At 37.6% G+C, this 23958-nt stretch overlaps 1 protein-coding gene across 1 annotated transcript; it reads left to right on the top strand.

Moving 5' to 3' along the window:
• The first annotated feature begins 18019 nt into the window (after window positions 1-18019).
• Window positions 18020-22921, top strand: LOC128218080 (uncharacterized). Its single transcript, XM_052925616.1, has 2 exons — window positions 18020-18422; window positions 21055-22921. The coding sequence occupies exons 1-2, from the start codon at window positions 18088-18090 to the stop codon at window positions 22433-22435; spliced, it is 1716 nt and encodes a 571-aa protein (XP_052781576.1). The 5' UTR covers window positions 18020-18087; the 3' UTR covers window positions 22436-22921.
• The last annotated feature ends 1037 nt before the right edge of the window (window positions 22922-23958 follow it).

Here is a 23958-nt window from a genome sequence, read left to right on the forward strand (position 1 = left end):
TCGATTTTTGTTTTTGATGTAGGGATTTAAGCACTTGCCATTTCGGGGTAACGTAGATTGCAATTATGTTGTTCGTTCGGGCGTACTGGAGTATGCCTAAGGGCGCCCCTGCCTATATACAGCCAGTAAACACGACCCTCAATGGCATTTAACCATTCAATGAACCAATTAAAGGATACTTCGTCAATACAAATAGCACACGTGGCGGATCCGTGGTCAGTTGTGACACACTTGTCTGTCAATCCATGGGTCGCAGGTTCGACTCCCCGCCGCGCCACTAAAAACAAAATACTAAACGTCTCCCGGGACGGAAGTAAAATAAGTGTCCTGTGTGACAGTGCTATTACTGAAGTTTAACAATGTCAGAAAATCTCGAAATGCCTAAATAGGATTTCGAGATTTTCTGACATTGTTAAACTGCAGTAATTCATAGTTATTTTATGCTAGCTTGTTGGTAGGAGCGACCCCTTTGATAAATATGAAGAAAAAATAATACTTTAGGTTGAATGTCACTAAATTGTGTACAGGTAAAATGATACCAAAGCAGGAGTTCATTCCCATCACTGTGTAATAATAGCAGCAAAAATAACAAAAACAATCTTAGTGTTTGGCGCGAATGTGCATACCAAGTAAGTCGTTTACATTTGTATGTAATACGTAAATAGTTTAATTCGAGTCAACACTAGTGTAAAAGGCAATAAATCACGCTCGACATATGGTTTAACATATTTTATTATCGAAATAAACATATAAAGTATACAAGGTCGTATTTACAATATATATAAATATAGGATAATTAAATTGCTCGACATGTTAATTGTAAAATAAAAGTATAAAATATAACAAGTATACAGTTTAAATGCGGTCTCCATTAACCTCTGAAACGCAGGTACAAACATGTCAAGCATTGTCATTATTTCAATTCTTTGGTGTTATAGAACTCATTAGAGTCTGCGGATATTTTTTAGTTATTAGAAGCGTCAGACATTTGTTGAAGTAAGATGCAGGGGCGCGTACAAGTGGCGTTACTTAGGGGGCGTAACCATTTGAATCGTGCCCCTCCCTCAGAACCAAAATGAATTTGGTTTAAAGTATTGAGGGGGTGGGGCGGCAATCCCCCAAGAAAATTTTCTTTCTAGTACGAAATGGTGCATTTTTGCTTCTTAACTATTTTTCTCATACATTAAAATAAAAAGTAAACTTTTGCGATTTAAGGGGGTGGTGCGGGGGTCTGCCGGGGGCGCCGCCCTGGGATCCACCAGTGAAACGTGTCCTTTAACTTCATTATGTTAAAAGGGCCCAACTCGCACTCGCTCTTCTTGGTATATATGAATGGTTTATACAATTCGCAAGAAATATTTTATAAATCATCCAGTCGAAATCCGTTGGCTCGATATCGCTTTGCTCGATTTCCTCATTGGCTGGAACTGAACGTTATGAACTGATTTTCTTTTACTTTATGTAAGGATACACGCTTGGCTCGATATTTGCGGTACTCGAATTATTTCGTCCGGTCCCTGGGCTATCGAGCCTACGGGTTTATAAGACAACCTTAATAAGGTATTCGACCCAATCAGATGTGAACTACAGTTGCCTGGTGACGTCATATTATATTGATATCACTTGAAAGGGTTTTGTGTCCAGAATTATTTTTTACCAAAAATAACTTAAAATGTTTTTTATTAGGCCCTTCAAAGATTGCAAAATATGGCGTTAACATCCATTAAAATTGAAACAAAATAGCAAATATACAAACTGTACATAACTTAATGTATGATGTGTTGTCGATTAATATTTTTTGAACGTATTAGAAATCAGCCAGCACATACTTAAAGTACACCGCATTGTGTATGGTTACCAACAGACAGCGACATTAAACATTAACTTCAGGTACCAATAAATACTTTTCCTATATATTATACATGTATAGTCAATTGAGCAATTTGCATGTAAGATAAGATTGGTTTCAAGTACTTCAGGTATTTTTCTGTTAGCTTAATTAACGCTCTGGCTAGGACATTCTGTTTTACTGAGTGCCACTTTAAAGTGACTCGCTCATGTCTTTTTTACCAAAAATTACTTTTATTGTTAATGCATCAGGAAACACTTATTTTATCATTATTTGACTCTATGATATCGAAATTGCAGAAAAAATACAATTATAGCATTAAAAAGTATTTTGGTTTTAGTGGGGTTTGAACCCACGCCGGTAAAGTCAAGAAAAAAGTAGAGTACATCCGTTTAGTCCTAACGGCCACCGGGACGTGAAAAAGTGATGAGGATATGTTAACATCTTAAGGATACATTGATGACATCACGAGATAATGTCAATCAACCAACACCACAGCCGTAATTAATTTTCAATCGCCATTTGCTGAAGGGTTCGAGCTTTTGGTAGTTTTGTATTAACACTCCTTACGATTTGCAACACTTTATTTCGTAATTAAAAAAGGGCATTTTACAGTCCATGATCGAGTCCCTTTAAAACAAGGGTTGGGCCTTTAAGTCTTATTATATTATATTCATACTGAATTGCGTTCTGTCTGTATGACAGGTATTGAAAAACATCTTTATGAGTACTCTCTTAAAAAAGTATGAGTTGAGTTCATTGAAAAACATCTTTGCTTTGAATGATTTAAATTTAATGACTTCTAGACATATCGATTCTAATACGCCTGTCATCTTCGAAGACGTGACTCAAACACTAATATGTTTTTTTTTCTTCCAAACAATGTGTTAAAACTTAAAAGTCATGAGAAATTAAGCGTCAAATTCTATACAGGGTTGTCAATGCATTTATTTTTGAGAAAAGATGTATAGATATGTTTTGAATATATCATGATATTGAAATGATATCGGAAATATGTGGCTTGTTGATTTGAGTTACGTGTATTGATTTGTTTCATAAACAACGATTCAATACTTTGTACAAGAGAAATGGTAGAAATAACAAAAAGTAAATGATGATGATGATGATGATGATGATGATGGTCATGATCATGATGATGATGATAATCATCACCACGACGACGACGACTGACGTTGATGATGGTGACGATATCGATGATGATGTTGCTGCTGCTGCTGCTGCTGCTGCTGCTGCTGCTGCTGCTGCTGCTGCTGCTGATGATGATGATGATGATGATGAGAACTGAGAGGTATTGCATTTTGAAAACTGTTCGGAGATATTGTTTTGACTGGTTTGTTATATTGAACAAAAATTGTTAAAGACAATTCATAATTCAATCTTTATTGTTTAAATCGTTGTTAAATCTTTTAAATAAACAGTATTTCAGATCATTGTCAAATACGTGATAAAATCCTCAGTTGAAGACATAATGCAAGGACTCCTGAAACCGACATTTTGTCACATGGAGGGCAAATTATTCTATGCGCATGTGTACCGGAAGGCTAGTACGATGATGGATCACAACAAAACGATGATGAAACGCGACGGAACGATGTAGAGAACACGACAGTACGATGATGAAAACACAACATACGATTATGAAAACACGATAGTACGATGATGAAAACGAGACGGTACGATGATGAAACCGCGATATCACGATGATGAAAACGCGACAGTTCGATGATGAAAACGCGACAGTACGGCGTTGAAAACGCGACAATACGATACTACGATTATGTAAGCGCTGGTGAAATGCGACAATACGATGGTGAAAAACGATAGTCGCATTATCACCATCGAACTGCCGTAGTATCGCTGTCGTACTATCGCGTTTTCATCATTGTATTGTCGCGTTTTCATTATCGTAGTTTCGTGATTTCTCGTTTACATCATCATACTATCAAGTATCGTGTTTCAGATTAACACATTCATAGGCGATGGCCATAACAGCATTCCGTATAATTTTATATTGCTTCCCAGCTGGTAGATTAGTGCAAGGGAAAATCGGAAACCAGGATCTCGCGAGATGCGAGGTGAAACTTCAGGCAAGGCACATACTTGCTTTAGTTTGAAGGTGTAAGGCTATTCCACTAGACTTCTCTCATTTTAGAGGAACTATTTGACGTCACTAGTGATTTAAAATTACTGCGTTTTACAACGTCAGTAAACAACGTCGCACGCCCTTTTTGGTGAACTGTACAAAAGTGCGTTTTCTACGTCAACTTTTCCACAAGCTTATAATTTTAGATATGCAAGAAAAAAAATATCAATCATGTTTTTCAAGTCCGGGTCGAAAAATCCGACCCTCGGGCAAGTGTGTGTACCTGAAACACATGATAGATACTTAAATCATTTTGATATTTTGATTAGGATCTGTTTCTCCTTAATTATTCATTCGAAATGGTCTTGAAATACTGAGGTACATGTAAAATGGTTTGTTCATACTCATCATACCTTGTATCCATGTGTACCAACAGATAAATTCAAGTTTTCCAAGTTGTATTCAATTATTTATTAACTACATTGTTCAACCATGAATACAGGCATATCAAAATTGAGAAATATGGCAATATGTTTTGAATGGGACAATGCATTCATGACCTGCGCACACTGTATAAAATATGAACAAATAAAATATTTCAAACATGTTATTTATTTTTATTTGTTTTGATAAAGAGTAAAAATAAACACATACCATTAGACACACACATTATTGCAAGAACATCTTATAAAATGTTAGAGTAGTTAAAGGCTTGTTCACGTTTTAAGGCTTAAACATCACAGAAAAAACATCCATTTATGTTTATATGTCCACAAAATGATGATAATATTCATATTGAAGCTGTTTTGTAAATATTTATTTAAATATAACAGAAAATACCCCCTGTGCCGACAAGCATTAAACATGGAATGACCTCAGGCTTGGATTTACAAAATTCTGCCAATAGCTGGTTGGTGTTTGGTTTTTTTAAGACAAGATATATAACTTAATTTAGACTAAGTATTTAAAATTGCTTTGCACACGTGAAACAGTATAAGATATGATGTCATGTTGGAATTGTACATTTTTATAAGCTATTGAAAATGTGTAGGCTTAAACCTATCAAGAGCAGATTCTTATTGAAAATTTGAGTGAAGTCAAGTTCAGAAAGCAGCTTAACACATTGAAAATTTGAGTGAAGTCAAGTTCAGAAACAAGCTTAACACATGCATGTACTGTCAATCGCAGCTAAAACATAAAAAGTACTGTCAATCACAGCCTATCACAATATGTTACTAATAAAATTGTAATCATCACCATAAGTAATCTCTGATTTTCAGAAGTCAAAACAAGTAAAAAAAAAAAAAAAATCACATTATACGCGGCATTTGGCTTAGTCTCGCTGATTTTCAAAATGTTTAATAATGAGCTACAAGAATCAAAGATCATACGAGTGGAATTAAGTACATGTATATGGTAAAATGAGTTGAGAATGAGTTTGAGATTTGACTTCAGTATTTTCCTGATATTGGGGCCTGGTATCGTAGAAAAAATAAAAAAGCGAATTTCCTTTGCGAATCAAGCCGATTTTTTTTTACGTTCAGCGAAAGACAAATATGACGTCATGACAACGCTGAACTATCATTAACATAATTAAGTAAAACTATTCTACAACCGTATACAGTCGAAACCTGTTGGCTCGATATCGCTTGGCTCGATTTTCTCGTTGGCACGAACTGGATGTTAAGGACCGCTTTTGTTTTACTCGTTGTAAACATTCCCGCTTGGCTCGATATTTGCGAGGCTCAAAGTAGTTTGGCCGGTCCCTGGGATATCGAGCCAAAGGGTTTCTACAATACTAAGAAACCGTTTTAAGGTGGAATTGTAACTGCAAGTATGTATACAAATAAGTTAATTGAAATAAAACAATGACTAGAAGATCATTACCGTAAAGATTTCACAAAATTGATGAAGAAGTTTAGGAGAAGATGTTTCTTTGAATTGTGAAGTTAGAGTCAATGATGTATTTATTTCATGGTTCTGGTACACGCACACAACAAATTCATGCTCCAATACACATAACTGGAGTCAGGAGTGGATCAGCGCACGTTTTGCACGTGCTACTTATTCAACTATACTATGCAGTTTTTGATCACTCAAATGACACATGTATACCCGGTAAATGATTTTCAAAACGATTTTCTGACAAACGTTGCGATTGCTTTATCAATTTACGATGCCTAGACTAAGTAGTGAAAACCGTGCTAGGATTTGACAATGCTATAGTGTTGACGTACACACAAATCCGTCGCTAGACATTTTACGTAGCTCGTTCGAAAATTTCACGCTTAGTACAGCGGAAAAAAAAATAGGGAGTGTGTAAGACTGATTACGGTGTTTGTACATTTGATAATCATCGTAATAATAAGGATATTTTACGAGGTAATAACTATGGGAAATCTCTCGTTAATTTGAGTTGCATCTTTGATATTCATTTTTTGAACGGTCGCTTTCCTGGTAATAAAGATGTCGATTTTACATGTTTTTCAAACGATGGTGCTAGTGTTGTCGCGTCTTTTTGTTATTTCAGTATATCAAAGATTTTAAGGTCTTAGATAGAGATTATTCAGACCTTTTTCCTAGTTCATGTGTTATTGAGTTTCCAATAATGAACAGAAAGATGATGTAAATTCGCAGGGCTCAATTAAGAAGTTCTGTTGGCGGAGTTCTTTAAAGGATGATTTTTCTTTTAAATTTAGAGACTTGTTAGAAAATCAGTATGAATTACTGATTGGATTCATAGGTACGAATGCAATCTCTGCTGTATATTTTATTACGTCCGTATATCAGGAAGCGGGCAGATGCTTGTTGCAGAAGATTCGATATATTTCTTCTCAGCTCGCATGGTGGGACGATGAGTGTGATCGATTAAAATCAATAAAATATGCTGCTCTACGTAAATTCAGAGTTACCTTTTTAGCATCAGATCTCCGGTTTTATAAAGACATGTAAAAATATTTTAAGAATTTTTATGACAGAAAACTTTACGAGTATCAACGTTCGAATAGATTGTCGTTAGTAAATAGAAGTGATAATCCCAGTTCGTTTTGGAAAGTTCTAGAGAAGAGTAAGCCCATTAAAGCCATTGACTCTAGTGAGGAATGGTTCCAGTATTTTCGTGGACTTTTATTTGTTGAATACTCTCGTGTCGTTAATCCTTTTATTGTAAATGATCATGCATATGCCGATGAAACGGCGAGCTCGCTTAATTAATGACCCCGTTTATATTACATGAGATTGAACTGTCCATATCAAAACTGATAAATGGTAAATGTTGTGGACTTGATGGTATTCCGGCGAAATTTTATCAAAAACACACTTGCTGATATTGCACCAGTTCTTTTGCTTTTGTTTAATAAAATACTTTCTCCGGTGTAATTAATAAACGATTGTATGACTGGGTCGAAGAAAATTTAAAAAAAAATGATGAATCTCAGGCTGGTTTTCGTCGTGAATATTCAGCTATTGACAATGTTTTTTGTCTACAGGCGATGACTCAAAATTACCTTTCAAAGAAATGTGGCCGTTTATACTGTTTGTATGTCGATTTCATAAACATTTGATAAAGTTAACCATGTTAAGTTGTTTTCATCCTTAGAAAGAAATGTTGTGTTTTGAAATTTTTTAAGAGTTGTGAAATCAATGTATTGTTGCCTAACCTCTTGTGTCAAAGTCTCAAATAGTGTCAAGGAGTCCTTCGCCTGTAATACTGGTACAAGACAAGGGGAAAAGCCAAGTTCAACCATATTCGCCCTATTTATAGACGAGTTATCGTTTATTTTAAGGCTAAATTGTGGTTCAGGCATTTTTATAACTAATGATATTCCAGACATTATATGTTTAATGTTTGCCGATGATGTTGCCAATTGCGCTGAAACTGCAATTAAGTTACAACAACAGGTAAACGCAGTCGATCAATTTTGTTTTAATACTGGAATTGAAATAAATCTTGATAAAACTAAAACCATTGTATTCCGTAATGGTGGCCCTCTACGAGCATATGAAAAATGGTTATATCGTGGACAATCAATTCAAACTATATTTGTATACAAATATATGGAATTGTTGATTACTCCACATTTGTCTTGGAGTTCAGCTCATGTTAAACTAGCTTCTCAGGCACAAAAGGCTATTTTTGCTTTGAAAAACTATCAAAAACAGTTTGGTTACATTCCAACTGAAGATCTTTTCAAGATTGTTGACGCTATGATTAAGCCAATACTATGTTATGGGGATATGAATATAGCCGAACCATTGAATTAATTCAAAAACAATTGTAGACAATTTTTGCATGTAAGAAAAGCTACCAATACTTGTATGGTTTTAGGGGACTGTGGAAGATTACCATTCTGTTTAATGTATTTTACAATTTGTATAAGGTATCGGTGTAAATTATTATCTATGCAATCTGGAAGGTATCCAAGGCAATGTTACATAATGGTAAAGTCCCTAGATGATGCGGGAAGGACCTAGGACCTGTCGGGCTACAAATGTAAAAAGTCTTCTTTTTACTATGGTTTTAGATATGCTTGGTATTCACAAGATATTGGTGATTGTAATTTATTTGTCAACATGTTTAGAGACAGGATAATTGACTGTTTTACTCAACCATGGCACGATAATGTGAGTAATGCCAGCCAAGTTTACCACTACAGCCACTTTAAGAGTCTACTTAACGTCGAACGATATTTGTTGATAGAGATGCCACTAAAACATAAAATTGCATATGCTAAAATAAGATGTTCTAATCATGATTTGCATATGAAGCATTGCACTGCATGATCGATTATGCAATTTATGTCTACTGAACTATACTATATCTGAAATTTATTGTGAATATCATGCCTTTTATCGTTGTAAAAAATATACACATATATGGAATCAATATTTGTTAAATTGGTATGTATCTGGTGATGATCTGAATAGTGTTTATGCCCTATCATCTACAAATGACTTTAACACAATAAGAAAATTAGCAGTGTACATAATTCATCTTATAAATAGTATCAAGGAATGAGAATAATAAAAAAAAATTGTACACTTTTTTATCTCATGTATATATGTACTATGACACATTTTTAAGCATTGCGTATGATGTTTACTACTTTGAAATGTATCTTGGGCCGGAGGCCTTTATTTACAAAATCATGGTTGACTTGACTTGACTCGACTTGACTTGACAGGCCAATATCAGGTGCGACTCGCATGACGTCAGCACGTCAGACGATATAATACGTACACGTCATCTCCGCGATCGGTTTGTTACAGCACGTTCAACGCCAAACCTTATTGAAGGCTGTAGAGGAAGGATTATCAAGCACCATACAGTGAGAAATCGGCTTCTATAGCAGGGCATACGCTGCATGAGACATTTCGTGACATGATTTTCACGTGGCGTCATCGTCAAAATTGACGTCAAGGGACGGTCGACAATCGTGCTTGTCGATGGAGTATCGTGATATTTATTAATAAATCACGATTTGATATCTCCAATGCAGACAAGAGACTACGTTTATACAGGCGACTTCTAAACGCAACACAGGTAATTCTATACACATCGTATTTAAAATATGGGCTTTTATATGAACCAAACACTGGTGTAAATTGAACAACACGAATAAGGGTATACTCTATTTCAAAGTCCTGCGTACCCTAACTTTGTGCCTTTAAACATAGTTTTCGCCTTAAATGTTTAACTACTTGAGTTTTACTTTGAGTTGTCCTAGTAGTTTCCTCTTTTAATTAAACTATAGAAAGTAACTGCTGATCGATATATTTTTCACATTTGTTGTTCAGCCTTAAAAAACTAAAAAAAAACACTCTTAGTTCTATTTGACAATCTTAACAATTTTATTATAAGAAATCGAGGCATTTGTGTACACATAATAGAAGCTGCATCAACAACCCGAGTTTCTGAAAGTATAAACTATTAACAGATTTCCTTTAATGAAAATAGCTTTTGCCTTTTCATTTCAAAGTCAAAACAGCGAATATATCGTCAGATAAATCATCTTAGAAAGGTTTGCTACAATAACAATGTTTTTAATGTTTTTCGTTGTTGTTCAAGTGTTAATATGATCTGTGGTTGCAGACCAAAACAAACCTCTCATATATTTATTTCCTCTTTTAAATTACATGTACCTGTCGTAGGAAGTTGAATTATTGCAGAAACGCATCAGATCGTTCATGCATTCAGGGTTTGATTTTTTTATGTTGTACTACACATAAATGACGGTATGGTATATTAATCGATTTCACTTGATGGTGTTCGCAAATTTTTTTGACGATATCATTGCCAGCTTAATCTTGCAATTTATGTTTTTCTAATGTTTTGCTTGTTTGTTTCTTATACCGATCAACAGCAATCAAAATATGATATAATATATGAATTATAAAATAAACACTTCTTATTTTCATTCCGAAAACTAAATATAATAAAGCAACAAATACAGCTGTGGTATATTATAAACAATATAAACATTGGAATGTATACACCACTATGATAACTTTGTTAACAAAAGTTGGGGCAGAATTCATTTTGAAAATAAATGAAGGGTTAAGAAAAAGTTACGGTGCCCACACGACATAACTGATTTGTACCACGTTGTCAGGAAAACATGCAATAACTGGCGTGTGGTATAAGTAAATAGCGCTGTAGTTAATCCGCGCATAATTTATAGAACGGGTACGCCGATTCTACATACTACTGTGCCGATACGGGAGTTAATGTGTAACAAAGAAACCACTTTAAAACATGTTACAACATTAGTGTAGGTTTCACGCTTTGCATAGAACTTGTAATATGCCTTCGGTTTGCTGATAAAGTATGTTGTTCGGGCTGACAGCCGTTTACATGTTCGGTTACAGCGGCGTAACCTTTTACACGCATCTGTGTAGTTGTTATGCGTCAGATATCTGATAATTCTTGATCATATTAACACATGTGGAAACCAGTATGTTCCTGCATTGATGAAAATGAAAACTATTAAAAACGCACGTTTTTTAAATCTAGTTTCATTCGATAGCGTTAAAGGGCAAATTGCACCTCTTCGGACAAGAGTATTCACTATTTCATGCTATTTTATCTTTTAATCTACACATGACAGTGAATCAAAGCATGGTTATACAATCACAGACCATTGGCTACTTTACATCTTTATAGGGTTTGAAGCTGAATGGTTTGTGATTTAAAACATAGGCTGAACATGCTGGATCTACTTCATCTACTTATTAGTTTACAAATGCACAGCATTGTTTGTACTCCTTTATCGGATGTGGTCATTGTATCGAACACACAGTGATCACGTTCAATCGATTTCATTTATCTGATAAGAAACATAAGTTTTTTTTTCTAAGGTTGTTTAATATTTAGAACACAAGTGCAAACTTCTCCATATATAGAGAGTTAGGGGTCGTTAAGCACCAGAAATCAGTATTATTTTGCCTTTAAATGGGGCAATTGACTACAAAATATATAGGAAATTTATTTAATGGACTCTGACCTCAAACAACACTGAACATTTATTTTATTTGTATGCAAGAGATTATTTCCATGATAATATTACCTATCAAGAAATCGTGACCTTAGATGTGTAAACGTTTGTTTTTAGTCATATCGTTTAGAAGATCAAACTAAAATCTTTTTTTAGCAATGCATGCCTCGCTAATGCCTCTGTACCAAGTACGTGAAGTTAGCTGGATAGCCGGACGGCCGGAGCAATGGTTATCTTGACGAATATTGTTTTTGCTGAAACTATATATTTATTACCCGGCCATGAATATATCGCTGCTTAACGAGTTTAACTGGTTCTGGGTACTTCACGCTGACGTACCATCCCATAAAGGTTTTTACTCTATGAGAACTCGTTAACTTATCTAAAGCACTCGCGAAAATTTGTGCCCAAAACGACAAAGAAAGTTTTCCAGCTCGCTCTTGTAATCACCTGAGTGTATTAGGCGTGACATCTAGAGTGTGCTATACAGGGCACGCCCACTAACCGCCACATATAGGTCACCATTCTGGGAAAACTCGGTAACTCCTTTAAAGTATTCACAAAATCGACAAAAAACCCGTTTTCCGCCTAGGTCTTTCTAGAATAAAGTAGGCGGAAAACATAACCTGAAGAAATCATATTTACTTGAACGCTCAATTTTATGAGTTTCAAATCCAAGGACGCTATGAATTTTAAACAAAATATTAAATAAATGTTTTTCCACTTTTGCGGGTTATTATAGACCCTTGTCATACCCGATGCTTAAAATTCATTTTTTTTTAAATTAAGCTTAACTTTTAGATGGCAATATCTAAAGGATTATGTCTTTATCAAGACCGGTATGACCGGAGATATCATAAACAGATTTGTAATAAATACGCAATTACATGGAACAACTTGAAAATAAACATCCTATCTTAAGTGTCCTTAATATGATTAATTTCCTTACATTGTTACATTGTAGAGTATTTTTAGGATCGCTTAGTAGTGGTTAGAAGCTCTTAGTAGCTTGAAGTAGTTCTTAAGAGCTCGTAAATGCTTTTAGCAGGACCGTTTGTAACGGTATGATTCATGATCAGCGTTTCCAATTATACTATTGTTTCTTTGATAAGTACTTCAGACATACTTTAAAAAGAAATATTAATCCAGACCATCCTTTCTCATTGTGTGATAATTTTACACTTGAAGCGATTGTACAAGCCGCGCAACTAAAGATACTTTGCGCTGTACTATGTATTCATCCTTCAACTGTAATCAGGTATGCTAACAAAATACACCAACACAGTTAAAAGAATGCAACATTAATGTGTTAACTTCCAATTTTGGCAAATTGTGAGATCCACCCATTATTAAAAGTGTTGATGTGCATAAACAATATTGTTTTTTCCGTATAGTCACGATATGGGAATTATTTCTTGCTTAACGAATTAAACTGGTTCAGAATACCACTTTGAGCGACACGTCCTCCTACCACACATATTGGTCACCACTTTGGGTTAACTCATTAACTGGTGTTCATCACGCCAATAGTCTGCCAAACTATGCAAAGCGATTCGTTTTACGGCAGTCTTTTTCTCAATTGTGGATACAACCGCCTACCATGCCATATAGATCACCAGTCTTTGCAATTTCATTTACTTATTCAAAGCACTCCAAAAGTAGGCCTGTATAAATGTAGGAAAATCCTACGCCTGGTACTCATTCGTAAATCATCAGCTACTAGTGCTGAATATGACATACCCACTTACCTCCCCATATAGGTTACTAGGGAAAACTGGTTTAAAGCATTCTGAAGAATGGGCCAGAATTGGCTCAAAGTCGACCAAAAAACGGTTTTCGTCTGGGTCTGGTACTCACCGTTTAAATACGGTAGCTCATTACGAGGTTGTTCTTTGATTTAAAAACAAATAAATACTTTTGCGCTTCATTTGGTTAAAGGTTTTTAAATATTTGATATGTTTTTAGTTATAATGTCGCAATAAGACCATAACATTCAGTATAAATTATTTTATTAATTATCTGTTTGGTTTTAGTGTGTCTATGAAATATTCAAATGTTGTTTTTGAATCACAGTTTAATGTAATGCTGAAATATACCAATGACATATCGTACTCAGTATTGATAGATGGCATGATTTATCAGTATTTAGTATTCGGTACGCACACGAATGAACGATGTACGCAAAATCTGCAACTCTTTTCTTATAACAATGTCAGATTTTAGAAATAGACTCAGAGTATACTTTATATGTTGGATTCGGATATAACCTTGCGTATGTATCTAGTACGTAAGTTGGTAGACAAAACCTGAGAAAACACTCTCAACCATAGTACAAGTATCGGTTGCATTATAAATTGGTCGACAGTATACTCCTGTTTTAAGTATGAAAACAATATCCTAACAAGTGTCGCGTGTGAAAAACATCAGTTGCTTTTTGTGAGTATCATTTTCCTTTTGAATTGTTTATTTCAAGCTTCCTACTATCTTTTAAAAAACTTGGGAATGTATATCTTCCGTTCAGTATATACATGTATAAGGTATGTGGTTTCAGGAAGTGTTCCGCCATCATCAGAAACATGTGTTTATATCCAATACTTCAAAAATACATTTTCAAATAATTGAGATTGTTTTAAATTTTCCTTGTTCAAACTGCTGAATCAAATTACATTTAACTAAAATTAGGTTTGCAGGAGAAAAGCTTATTTTACAACTCTTACCAAAGAAACTCGTGGTCAGAGCGCCACCAGGGTGACAGTGGTCTAGCGGTATAAGTGAGCTACTCTCACCCAAGAGGCTGCGTGGTTCGAGCCCCACCATGGTTAGATTGGTTTAGTGGCTTAGGTATCCACCTCTCACCCAAGTGGCTGCGTGGTTCGAGCCCCACCATGGTTAGAAGGGTGTAGTGGCTTAGGTATCCACCACTGACCCAAGTGGCTGCGTGGTTCGAGCCCCACCATGGTTAGAGAGATCAAGTGGTATAGGTGTCCACCTCTCACCCAAGTGGCTGCGTGGTTCGAGCCCCACCATGGTTAGAGGGGTCTAGTGCGTGGTTCGAGCACCAACAAGGTGAGAGTGGTATAATGATATAGATGTCTGACTATCACCAAAGAGGTATTGGGTTCGATTCCCACTAAGGGCTCCTTCTTATGGCCTCTCAGAATGGACACCAGTACTGGTTGCTACCCAGGAAACAGACTCGAGCGTGATGATAATCGAAACCAACTTTCATCACAATCGATCTAAACTTTACCAGTCTAAACTAAACAAGTATCTCTTCACCTAAACCTTTCGATATTGAAAGTATTTAAAAGTTGAGACAACTGCTTAAAAGCTTTAAAGTGACATTCTTATTTAAAAGTGAATATATACATATATACACATGTATAAAAACACAATTATTGAGTGATAAACCTTTAACTACTTACCAAATACTTAGTTATGCATTTGAGGAAAATATTTATTATTGATAGCAGGATTGTAACCGTGTTTTTAGTAGCTGAAAACGCAAAAATAAAATATTATATGATTGGTGAGTGTAAAAAGATTTACTTTTATCTACTTTCGTCTCATAAGGTATAAATACCTTGTTTTCTGCAACTTTCTTTCAACTTAAACTTGGTATCCTTCATAAGAACAATTGTTTTTGACATTCATTCATCCTTTTTGGCATGTTTAAACAAATGTACTAATTGTGGTAAATCTTATTTGGGAGTAAGAGTGCATCTTTAAAGAAAAACTTTTATAAGATTAGAATATCTCGAAATAATGTGATGAGAATTTTAAACCCGAAATAAACGACGCTTCCGTCTGTTTCCGATGGAACTGTAGTCGCGGGTGCCACCCCGTAAGTCCCCGGAAGTAGATGTCGTAAAGGCCGTACAAACCCTGGGCCGGTGAGAGCCGGACCGGTCGGCCGTCATGGTAGTCGTCGATATGGGGTCGGTGAAATTATGTATAAGAAGATAATTAACCAGTCACGTAACATTTTGCATGCCTTTAAAAACAATGCTTCGTTCTTGTTTGTTCTGAATTATTCAAAACCGTGAAAATTGCATTTGCCTTTTTTGTACAGCTGCTCTCACCATTACCGGGTTATTGTCATTAAAATTGCTCTATAGATATTTTGTGTCGTTGCTGCTGTTGCTGGTGATGCTGCTCTGTTGATTGTATGATTTAATATTGTATTTTCCTTAGAATACCAAAGTCAGTGAAAACGGTAGCATAATGTTGATAATGGTTCTTCACTTTTAGGTAAATATCCGTTTCGTAATAAACAAATTTATATTATTCAATGCACAAGTTTAATTTACTATTAAATGGATGCAGCGTACCCTGATAACCAAAAGTTCAGCGCCATTTTGGTTCTAAATATTATTGCGCGTTTATTGCCATTTGATAAGAAATTGTAAAATAGATATTTTGAAAATTATTCTTTTTTTCAATCTATTTTCAAACTATATGCTAACATATTAATGATTGTTTATTTTCTATGATTATGTATTAATCCATGGATTCCATCAATGACAGGAAATGTAAGCAATGCTAAAACGAATAAAAATTGTTTGCAGTTTTTACCCAATTTGACACCAGATCAAAGCGCTCCGAACAAAGTATATGTGTCCTTTATGTTTCAAAATTCAGTTATTTATCAATGATCCCACTATTTCTATTAAAATTAGACATATAAGTTATTGCAATATTCAAAAGTAACATTGAGCACGCAAAATTAAAAAAGCGACAGTTAAGAAAACTATGTTTGTTCATGAGCATTCCAAACTACCCATACAATATATAGATTATAAATTATAATTGGCATATGCCGACAATGCTTTGTTACTGAAAGGAGGGGATCCGGAAAGTAGGGGAGAGGCGGGGAGAGGAGGGGAGAGGAGAGGAGGGGAGAGGAGGAGAGAGGAGAGGAGGTGAGAGGAGAGGAGGGGAGAAGATAGGAGGGGAGTGTAGAGGATGGAAGAGGTGGGAAGAGGAGAGGAGAGGAGAGGAGGGGAGGGGAGGGGAGAGGAGAGGAGAGGAGAGGAGAGGAAAGGAGAGGAGAGGAGAGGAGAGGAGAGGAGAGGAGAGGAGAGGAGAGGAGAGGAGAGGAGAGGAGAGGAGAGGAGAGGAGAGGAGAGGAGAGAGAGAGGAGAGGAGAGGAGAGGAGAGGAGAGGAGAGGAGAGGAGAGGAGAGGAGAGGAGAGGAGAGGAGAGGAGAGGAGAGGAGAGGAGAGGAGAGGAGAGGAGATGGAGGAGAGGCGAGGAGAGGAGAGGAGAGGAGAGGAGAGGAGAGGAGAGGAGAGGAGAGGAGAGGAGAGGAGAGGAGGGAAGATATGGGGAAAAGAGGGGTGATGAGGGGAGAAGTGGGAAGATAAGGGGAGATGAGAGGAGGGGAGGGGAGGGGAGAGGAAGGGAGAGGAGAGGAAAAGAGAGGTGGGGAGAGGTGAGAAGAGGAGGGGAGAGGAGAGGAGCGGAGAGAAGATAAGAGGAGAGGAGAGGCGAGGAGAGGAGAGGAGAGGAGAGGAGAGGAGGGGAGGGGAGGGGAGGGGAGAGGAGAGGAGAGGAGAGGAGAGGAGAGGAGAGGAGAGGAGAGGAGAGGAGAGGAGAGGAGAGGAGAGGAGAGGAGAGGAGAGGAGAGGAGAGGAGAGGAGAGGAGAGGAGAGGCGGGGAAGGGAGGGGAGGAGAGGAGAAGAGAGGAGCGGAGAGGAGAGGCGGGGAGGGGAGGGGAGTAGAGGAGAGGAGAGGAGCGGAGAGGTGTGGAGAGGAGAGGAGAGGAGAGGAGAGGAGAGGAGAGGAGAAGAGAGGAGAGGAGAGGAGAGGAGAGGAGAGGAGAGGAGAGGAGAGGAGAGGAGAGGAGAGGAGAGGAGAGGAGAGGAGAGGAGAGGAGAGGAGAGGAGAGGCGGGGAGGGGAGAGGAGTAGAGGAGAAGAGAGTAGCGGAGAGGTGTAGAGAGGAGAGGAGAGGAGAAGAGAGGAGAGGAGAGGAGAGGAGAGGAGAGGAGGAGTTGTAGTGGAGATGAGGGGAGTGGAACTATATTGTATGGGAGATTGGGGTCGAGGTTGCATGTGTTCATACTATACTGTATGGGAGACTTGCCGTGTAAGGAGGTTGGTGGGGGTTAGCTACAAGTAGGGGGCCAGAAAAAGGCCTTTAATGCTTTATCTAAATACTGGGGAGCTTGGGCTGGTGGAGGTTATAAAAAGTCTCATAGTCTTAAGCTTAATACCGGAAAACGATTTATTTACCCTTATCATTTTGTTCCTACCATTTGGGCGTGCGAGGGGGGGGGGGGGCAAAGGCTACTGCTAGGTTATTGTACTTTTCTTAAATTGCATATTAATTCTCGCTAAAAATTGAGAACAAAATAGAGGTTAAACCGACACACATCGTTGACGCTGTTCAGTTCTATGATGTAACTGTTTAAATGATACGCCATTTATAAAGTGTTTATGTATTTCATCAAATATATTTCAATCATACCGAAACTTTAACATATTCAATACAAGTCTGCGTTTAAGAGGTCAATCAATAAAAACCAATCACGTGACCTATAACGTAGGCGAGAGAGAAGCTGTTTATTTTATTTCCTGGTTGGAAGTTAAGGCCAGGGAGAAGACATCAATAATATTTAACCCTAAATGTGGCAGGATTATGGCATCAAATTTTAAATCCTCCATTCAGAGGGGCTGTGATTTCATCCATGATTTCGCCTGTTCCCTTTGCGAAGAAGATGGACTGAACACGGAAGCTCAACATTTCTGTAATCAGTGCACGAAATATTACTGCGTAAACTGTGTCTCAACTCACAATAAGCTATACAAGAGGCACACAGTGCTCGACCGGAAGGACGTGAAGAAATGGGCAGCACCACCAGGGATGGTGGACGTCCTTGAGAGATGCGATAGGCACCCCGGGGAGGCGCTCAAGCTGGTATGTGGTGACCATGACCAGCTGTGTTGCCATGTGTGCGTTGCCGTGGATCATAGGTATGTTTCAAGGACTATTTAAGTTACAATTACACAATCACAGTATTTAAACTGATTGAAATAGTTTAATCATGCTTAACATTGTCTCCGGTTTATACAATCATAACAAAATTGTACTGTATTTTATTGGTCAACACTGTCGCGGATCGGGGAGAGGGGGGGGGGGCAAACCCACCCCCTCTGAAATCGTCCAAGTTTTTTTTTATTGCAATATATTTGAAATACTTAAATACCCCCAACGTCCACAATTTGAACTAAAATTGTCTTTCTTTTATTGTTTTTATTTTTATTTTATTTTTGGGGTGGGTGGGGGATACCCCAAACTCTCTCCCCCCTGCCAGCACTTCCAAACAAATAGATTTCGCTTTTGAGGGAGATGAGCAACTAAAAAGGTAACGCCCCTAAGTAGCGCCCCATCTAACGTCCTGGAGCCGCCCTTGTATACCGTGATATATATACTCGTTATTCGTGTCAGATCCTATATTATAAGACCTGTATTCAAATGGAGAAATATTAAGAAACACTTAAGTACTCTCTTTTAACTCACGATGATTTGGGCAAAATTTCTAGCTGTGCGGTTTGACTAGAAGAATATGTCGTGCACGTACATAAAATGACGCTGTAAATAACATAATAATGCGTAATAATTTTGTTCCAACACATTCGGAACTCCTCGGCCATTTTCCATAAAAAACAATCTCGGAAGTATATGGATGGTTTACAATGACCGAACTAAAGTAATATGCAAGTAGATTGCGTAGTATTTTCAATTCAGCATTTAAACTTAATGACTTTACTGTTGGAAATCTTAATTGTCTTTGCAATAATACGCTTCACTGACAATCAATTAAAGAACAGTGATTCAAAATACACGCTAAACACAACGATTCATTTTTACTATTAATTAGTTTTTTTTTTATCTTCCTCTACTGATGTACCGACAAAAATCCGAGGTTGGTTTCGATGGAAAATGGCCGAGGAGTTCTGAATGGTTCTAGCGCTCTTCTAATTTCACAGATAGTCAAGGGACATAACTCGACACATTCTAAGAGTTATGAGCCTTACTACACATACTGCCACTGTTGTTTGGCGATTGTGGTATTGAATATAAACTATATGCGACTTATGGTATACTGAATTTAAACTCTATGCGACTTATGGTATACTGAATATAAACTCTATGCGACTTATGATATACTGAATTTAAACTCAATGCGACTTATGGTATATTTAATATAAACTCTATGCGACTTATGGCATACTTAATATAAACTCTATGCGACTTATAGTATACTTAATTTATACTGTATGACGTTAAATGAATGAATTCGCAAAACATCGTCATAACAAGTAATCTAAGTTATTTTTAAACCAAGCCTTTCTTCTGAGAAATATTATTATAAATACTAAGATTTAAACTATAAAGTAATTTATGCTATTAATTCCTATACATGTACCATTTACGTTTCAATTTAGTTATTAATCATTTGGTGGTTTTTAAACATATGCTATGCTTTTATTTGTCTTGATTTGTCTGTATTTTTTCCTTTTAATGTGCCATATTTCATTGTGACTACATCAATTATTTTCTGATGCATATCAAGATTTATCAAGAATCTGTTATTAATATGTTAACGACAATTAATAATTATGTCTGTCTAGACAGGCTGTCTGTCTGTCTGACCGTCCGTCCGTCTGTCTGTCTGTATGGCCGTCTGTCTGTCTTTCTTTCTGTTTGTCTGTTTGCCTGTGTTTTTGTCTGTGTGTTTGTCTGTCTGTCTCTCGGTCTGTCTGTTTGCCTGTCTGTCTGTATGTCTGTGTGTGTGTTTGTCTGCCTGTCTTTCTGTTTGCCTGTGTGTTTGTCTGTGTGTCTCTGTGTTTGTCTCTCGGTCTGTCTTTCTGTCTGTTTCTGTGTCTTTGTGTATGTGTGTCTGTATGTATGTCTGTCTCTGTGTGTATAAGTGTCTGTGTGTATGTGTGTCTTTGTGTTTGTCCCTCGGTCTGTCTTTTTGTCTGTTTCTGTGTCTTTGTGTATGTGTGTCTGTATGTCTGTCTCTGTGTGCGTGTATGTCTGTGTGTATGTGTCTGTGTGCGTGTCTGTCTGTGTGTATGTCTGTCTGTGTGTATGTGTGTGTGTGCGTGTCTGTCTGTGTGCGTGTCTGTCTGTGTGTACGTCTGTCTGTGTGTATGTGTCTGTGTGTGTGTCTGTCTGTGTGTATGTCTGTGTGTGTGTCTGTGTGTATGTGTCTGTCTGTGTGTATGTCTGTCCGTTTGTCGATGTTGATGTCTGTCTATGTATTTGTGTCTGTCTGTCAGTGTGTGTGTCTGTCTGTGTATATGTGTCTGTCTGTGTGTCCGTCTGTCTGATTATTACAGAAAGTAATGCATTAAGATTGTTAGACACTAATGGACATCATTTCAATCTATGATCAGCTTGATATTATCTAAATATGTTATTTAGTAAAAAAATGGAACATCGATGTTTTAAAGCAAAATATCAACAGGTTCTGGAAGACGACGACGACGAAGACGACAACGAAATATAAGTATTTAAATTGATGTGATTTTAGAAGAATGTTATAAACAAGCGTCTTCATAAAACAAACATATGTGTTTCCTTCTTTCATTGCAGACACTGTTCATCAATACAGCACATTCCAGACGTTGCAAAGGGCATCCGCAAAGATCCCGAGTTTCGTCAACTACCTAAACGGGTACTTTTTATTAGGAAGCAGATAGAAGATATGGAAAACGACAGAAAGAAAAGTAGTTCCTCACTGCGGAAGGCTAGAACAGCCTTTGTTGATGAAATCAAAGCAATCCGTAGAAAAATCAACGACATTCTTGACAAGATGGAGAAAACGACCGTTCAAGAATTAGACGGTCTGGTGGCTGATCAGGAAATGTCCATTAAGAAAGATATGGAATCCTGCACACAGATGCATGAGGAATTAAAAAGCTTAATGGATTACATACAGAGCAAGGACTCATCAGGCGAACCACCCCTTTATATTGGGTTCAGAAAATGTAAAGAAAAAATCAAACAAGCAACCGAAATTCTGCAAAACATGTCAACTGTTGTCAAATACGATATAACTTTTCGTAAACATAATGGAATAGAAGATAATTTGTCCTCGATGAAGACATTTGGCGAGTTAAATGAATCGAATGTTTATTGTAAACAACCACTGATATCACTATTCCCCCGAGATTATGTATTCGCTACAGGAGGGTACAAGGAGTACAACGTGAGTATGAGTTCAGACAAACATACATGTGCTATTGAAGGGATATGTGAGCTGCCTGGTGGCGAGGTTGTTATTTCAGATTACCACAACATGACAGTGAAACTCCTGGACCAGGAGTACAGGGTTGTCGACCACTGTGATGTCCCCAAGTATCCATTGGACGTGTGCCACATAGGCGGGAATGAGGTTGTCGTTTGTGTTAACAAGTTTGGTGTTAGACGTGAACTCCATTTCATTAACATTACAAAAGGGAAACTTGTGACCACGCGAAAATTAAGTTTCACCAATAACTGTTACGGCGCAGCTTATCACGGAAACAACCTTTACATTTCCTCATACACCGCGCTGTACGTCTATACGATGACGGGACAGCTTGTGAAAAAGCTGTACGAGGACAAGTCCGGTGGTTACACGGTGAGCAAAATTGCCATCAGTAACGACGGGAAGACTATCTTCATCACAAACTACTCAAACGATCAACTTATCACCCTGGACAACCTCGGTAACAAGCTGGCCATATTCACTGACTCGGACTTGAGGAAACCTATCGGAGTACACGCGACAACGGCTGGACACGTGTTCGTCTGCTGCTTTGAGTCCGACACAGTGCTGCAGGTTGACAAGGACGGGAAGACGAAGTTGGCCACATTGGCAAGGGAACAAGACGGAGTGTACAGACCTCAAGCTTTCTTCTTCAGCAGCCGTTCTTCCTCTCTGGTTGTCGGTAGAGAGAAAGACACGCTCCTGGTCCTTAATGTACGATAAAGAATAGATCCAATTACAAGTGGCAAAATAGAATTATTATAACTGATTTTTACTTGATCCTTTCTCGTAAATATAAGTTCGGATGGAAAATGTATATGCATATAATACAAGAATCATATTTGCTTAAACGTACGTATACCTTTATATTTGACGTATTTTATTTGCTTTTAGCTACATAGTTATAATATTTATCGTGCACATGTTATTCAACTTAATGATTTTTTATTGTATAATGTTATTCCCGTATATTTAATATGTTGCTATGTGTATGTGTATGTATACTCGTATATATATATTTATTCTTTATTTAATGTTGAAATAAGATATATAATACGGCTCGTTTTGCCATGTGCCTTTAAAAAGCTTCAATACTTTTACTACAACTACAAGAGAGCCAGTTATGTGTTAACTATTTTCACTGCACACCTAGATGAACATAGGTGCATTAATTATGCAGAGTTTCTTCAAAGTAAAAACAATTACATATACCGTATTTCCATAGCTTACACGTTACATGCACGGGGTCCGTATTTCCATAGCGTACACGTTGCATGCACGGGGTCCGTATTTCCATAGCGTACACGTCGCATGCACGGGGTCCGTATTTCCATAGCGTACACGTTGCATGCACGGGGTCCGTATTTCCATAGCTTACACGTTGCATGCACGGGGTCCGTATTTCCATAGCGTACACGTTGCATGCACGGGGTCCGTATTTCCATAGCTTACACGTTGCATGCACGGGGTCCGTATTTCCATAGCTTACACGTTGCATGCACGGGGTCCGTATTTCCATAGCGTACACGTTGCATGCACGGGGTCCGTATTTCCATAGCTTACACGTTGCATGCACGGGGTCCGTATTTCCATAGCTTACACGTAGCATACACGGGGTCCGTATTTCCATAGCTTACACGTCGCATGCACGGGGTCCGTCTCCCCATAGCTTATACGTTGCATGCACGGGGTCCGTATTTACATAGCTTACACGTTGCATGCATGGGGTCCGTCTCCCCATAGCTTACACGTAGCATGCACGGGTCCGTCTCCCCATAGCTAACACGTTGATGCACGGGGTCCGTATTTCCATAGCGTACACGTTGTATGCACGGGGTCCGTATTTCCATAGCGTACATGCTACGTGTATGGGGTCCGTATATCCATCGTGTGCACGTTGTATGTATAGAGTCCGTTCTTCTATCCCGAGCATGCCAGGATACGGCTTCCGTACATCCATATGTATATTTATATGTTATTTTTGGCCAAAACAATAACGGTTAAAATACGTTTTTCTGCATAAGTGTTAAATTATTGAAGAAATTAATAACTCCATATATTTACAAGTTTGGGGTGTGGATGTACAGAAGTCCGTACACGTGGTGCTCCGTATACGTATTCGTGTATGGGGTCCGTACACGTTTAGTGCACGGGTCCAGCCACGCCCGTATATTCAATATGTACGGGACCGTTCATTCCCATTTATTCAACTACTTTCCGCAGTAAAAAACAAACTTTTATTTGAA

Source organism: Mya arenaria, chromosome 14 (assembly GCF_026914265.1).
Source record: "Mya arenaria isolate MELC-2E11 chromosome 14, ASM2691426v1".
Classification (NCBI taxonomy): Eukaryota; Metazoa; Mollusca; class Bivalvia; order Myida; family Myidae; genus Mya; species Mya arenaria.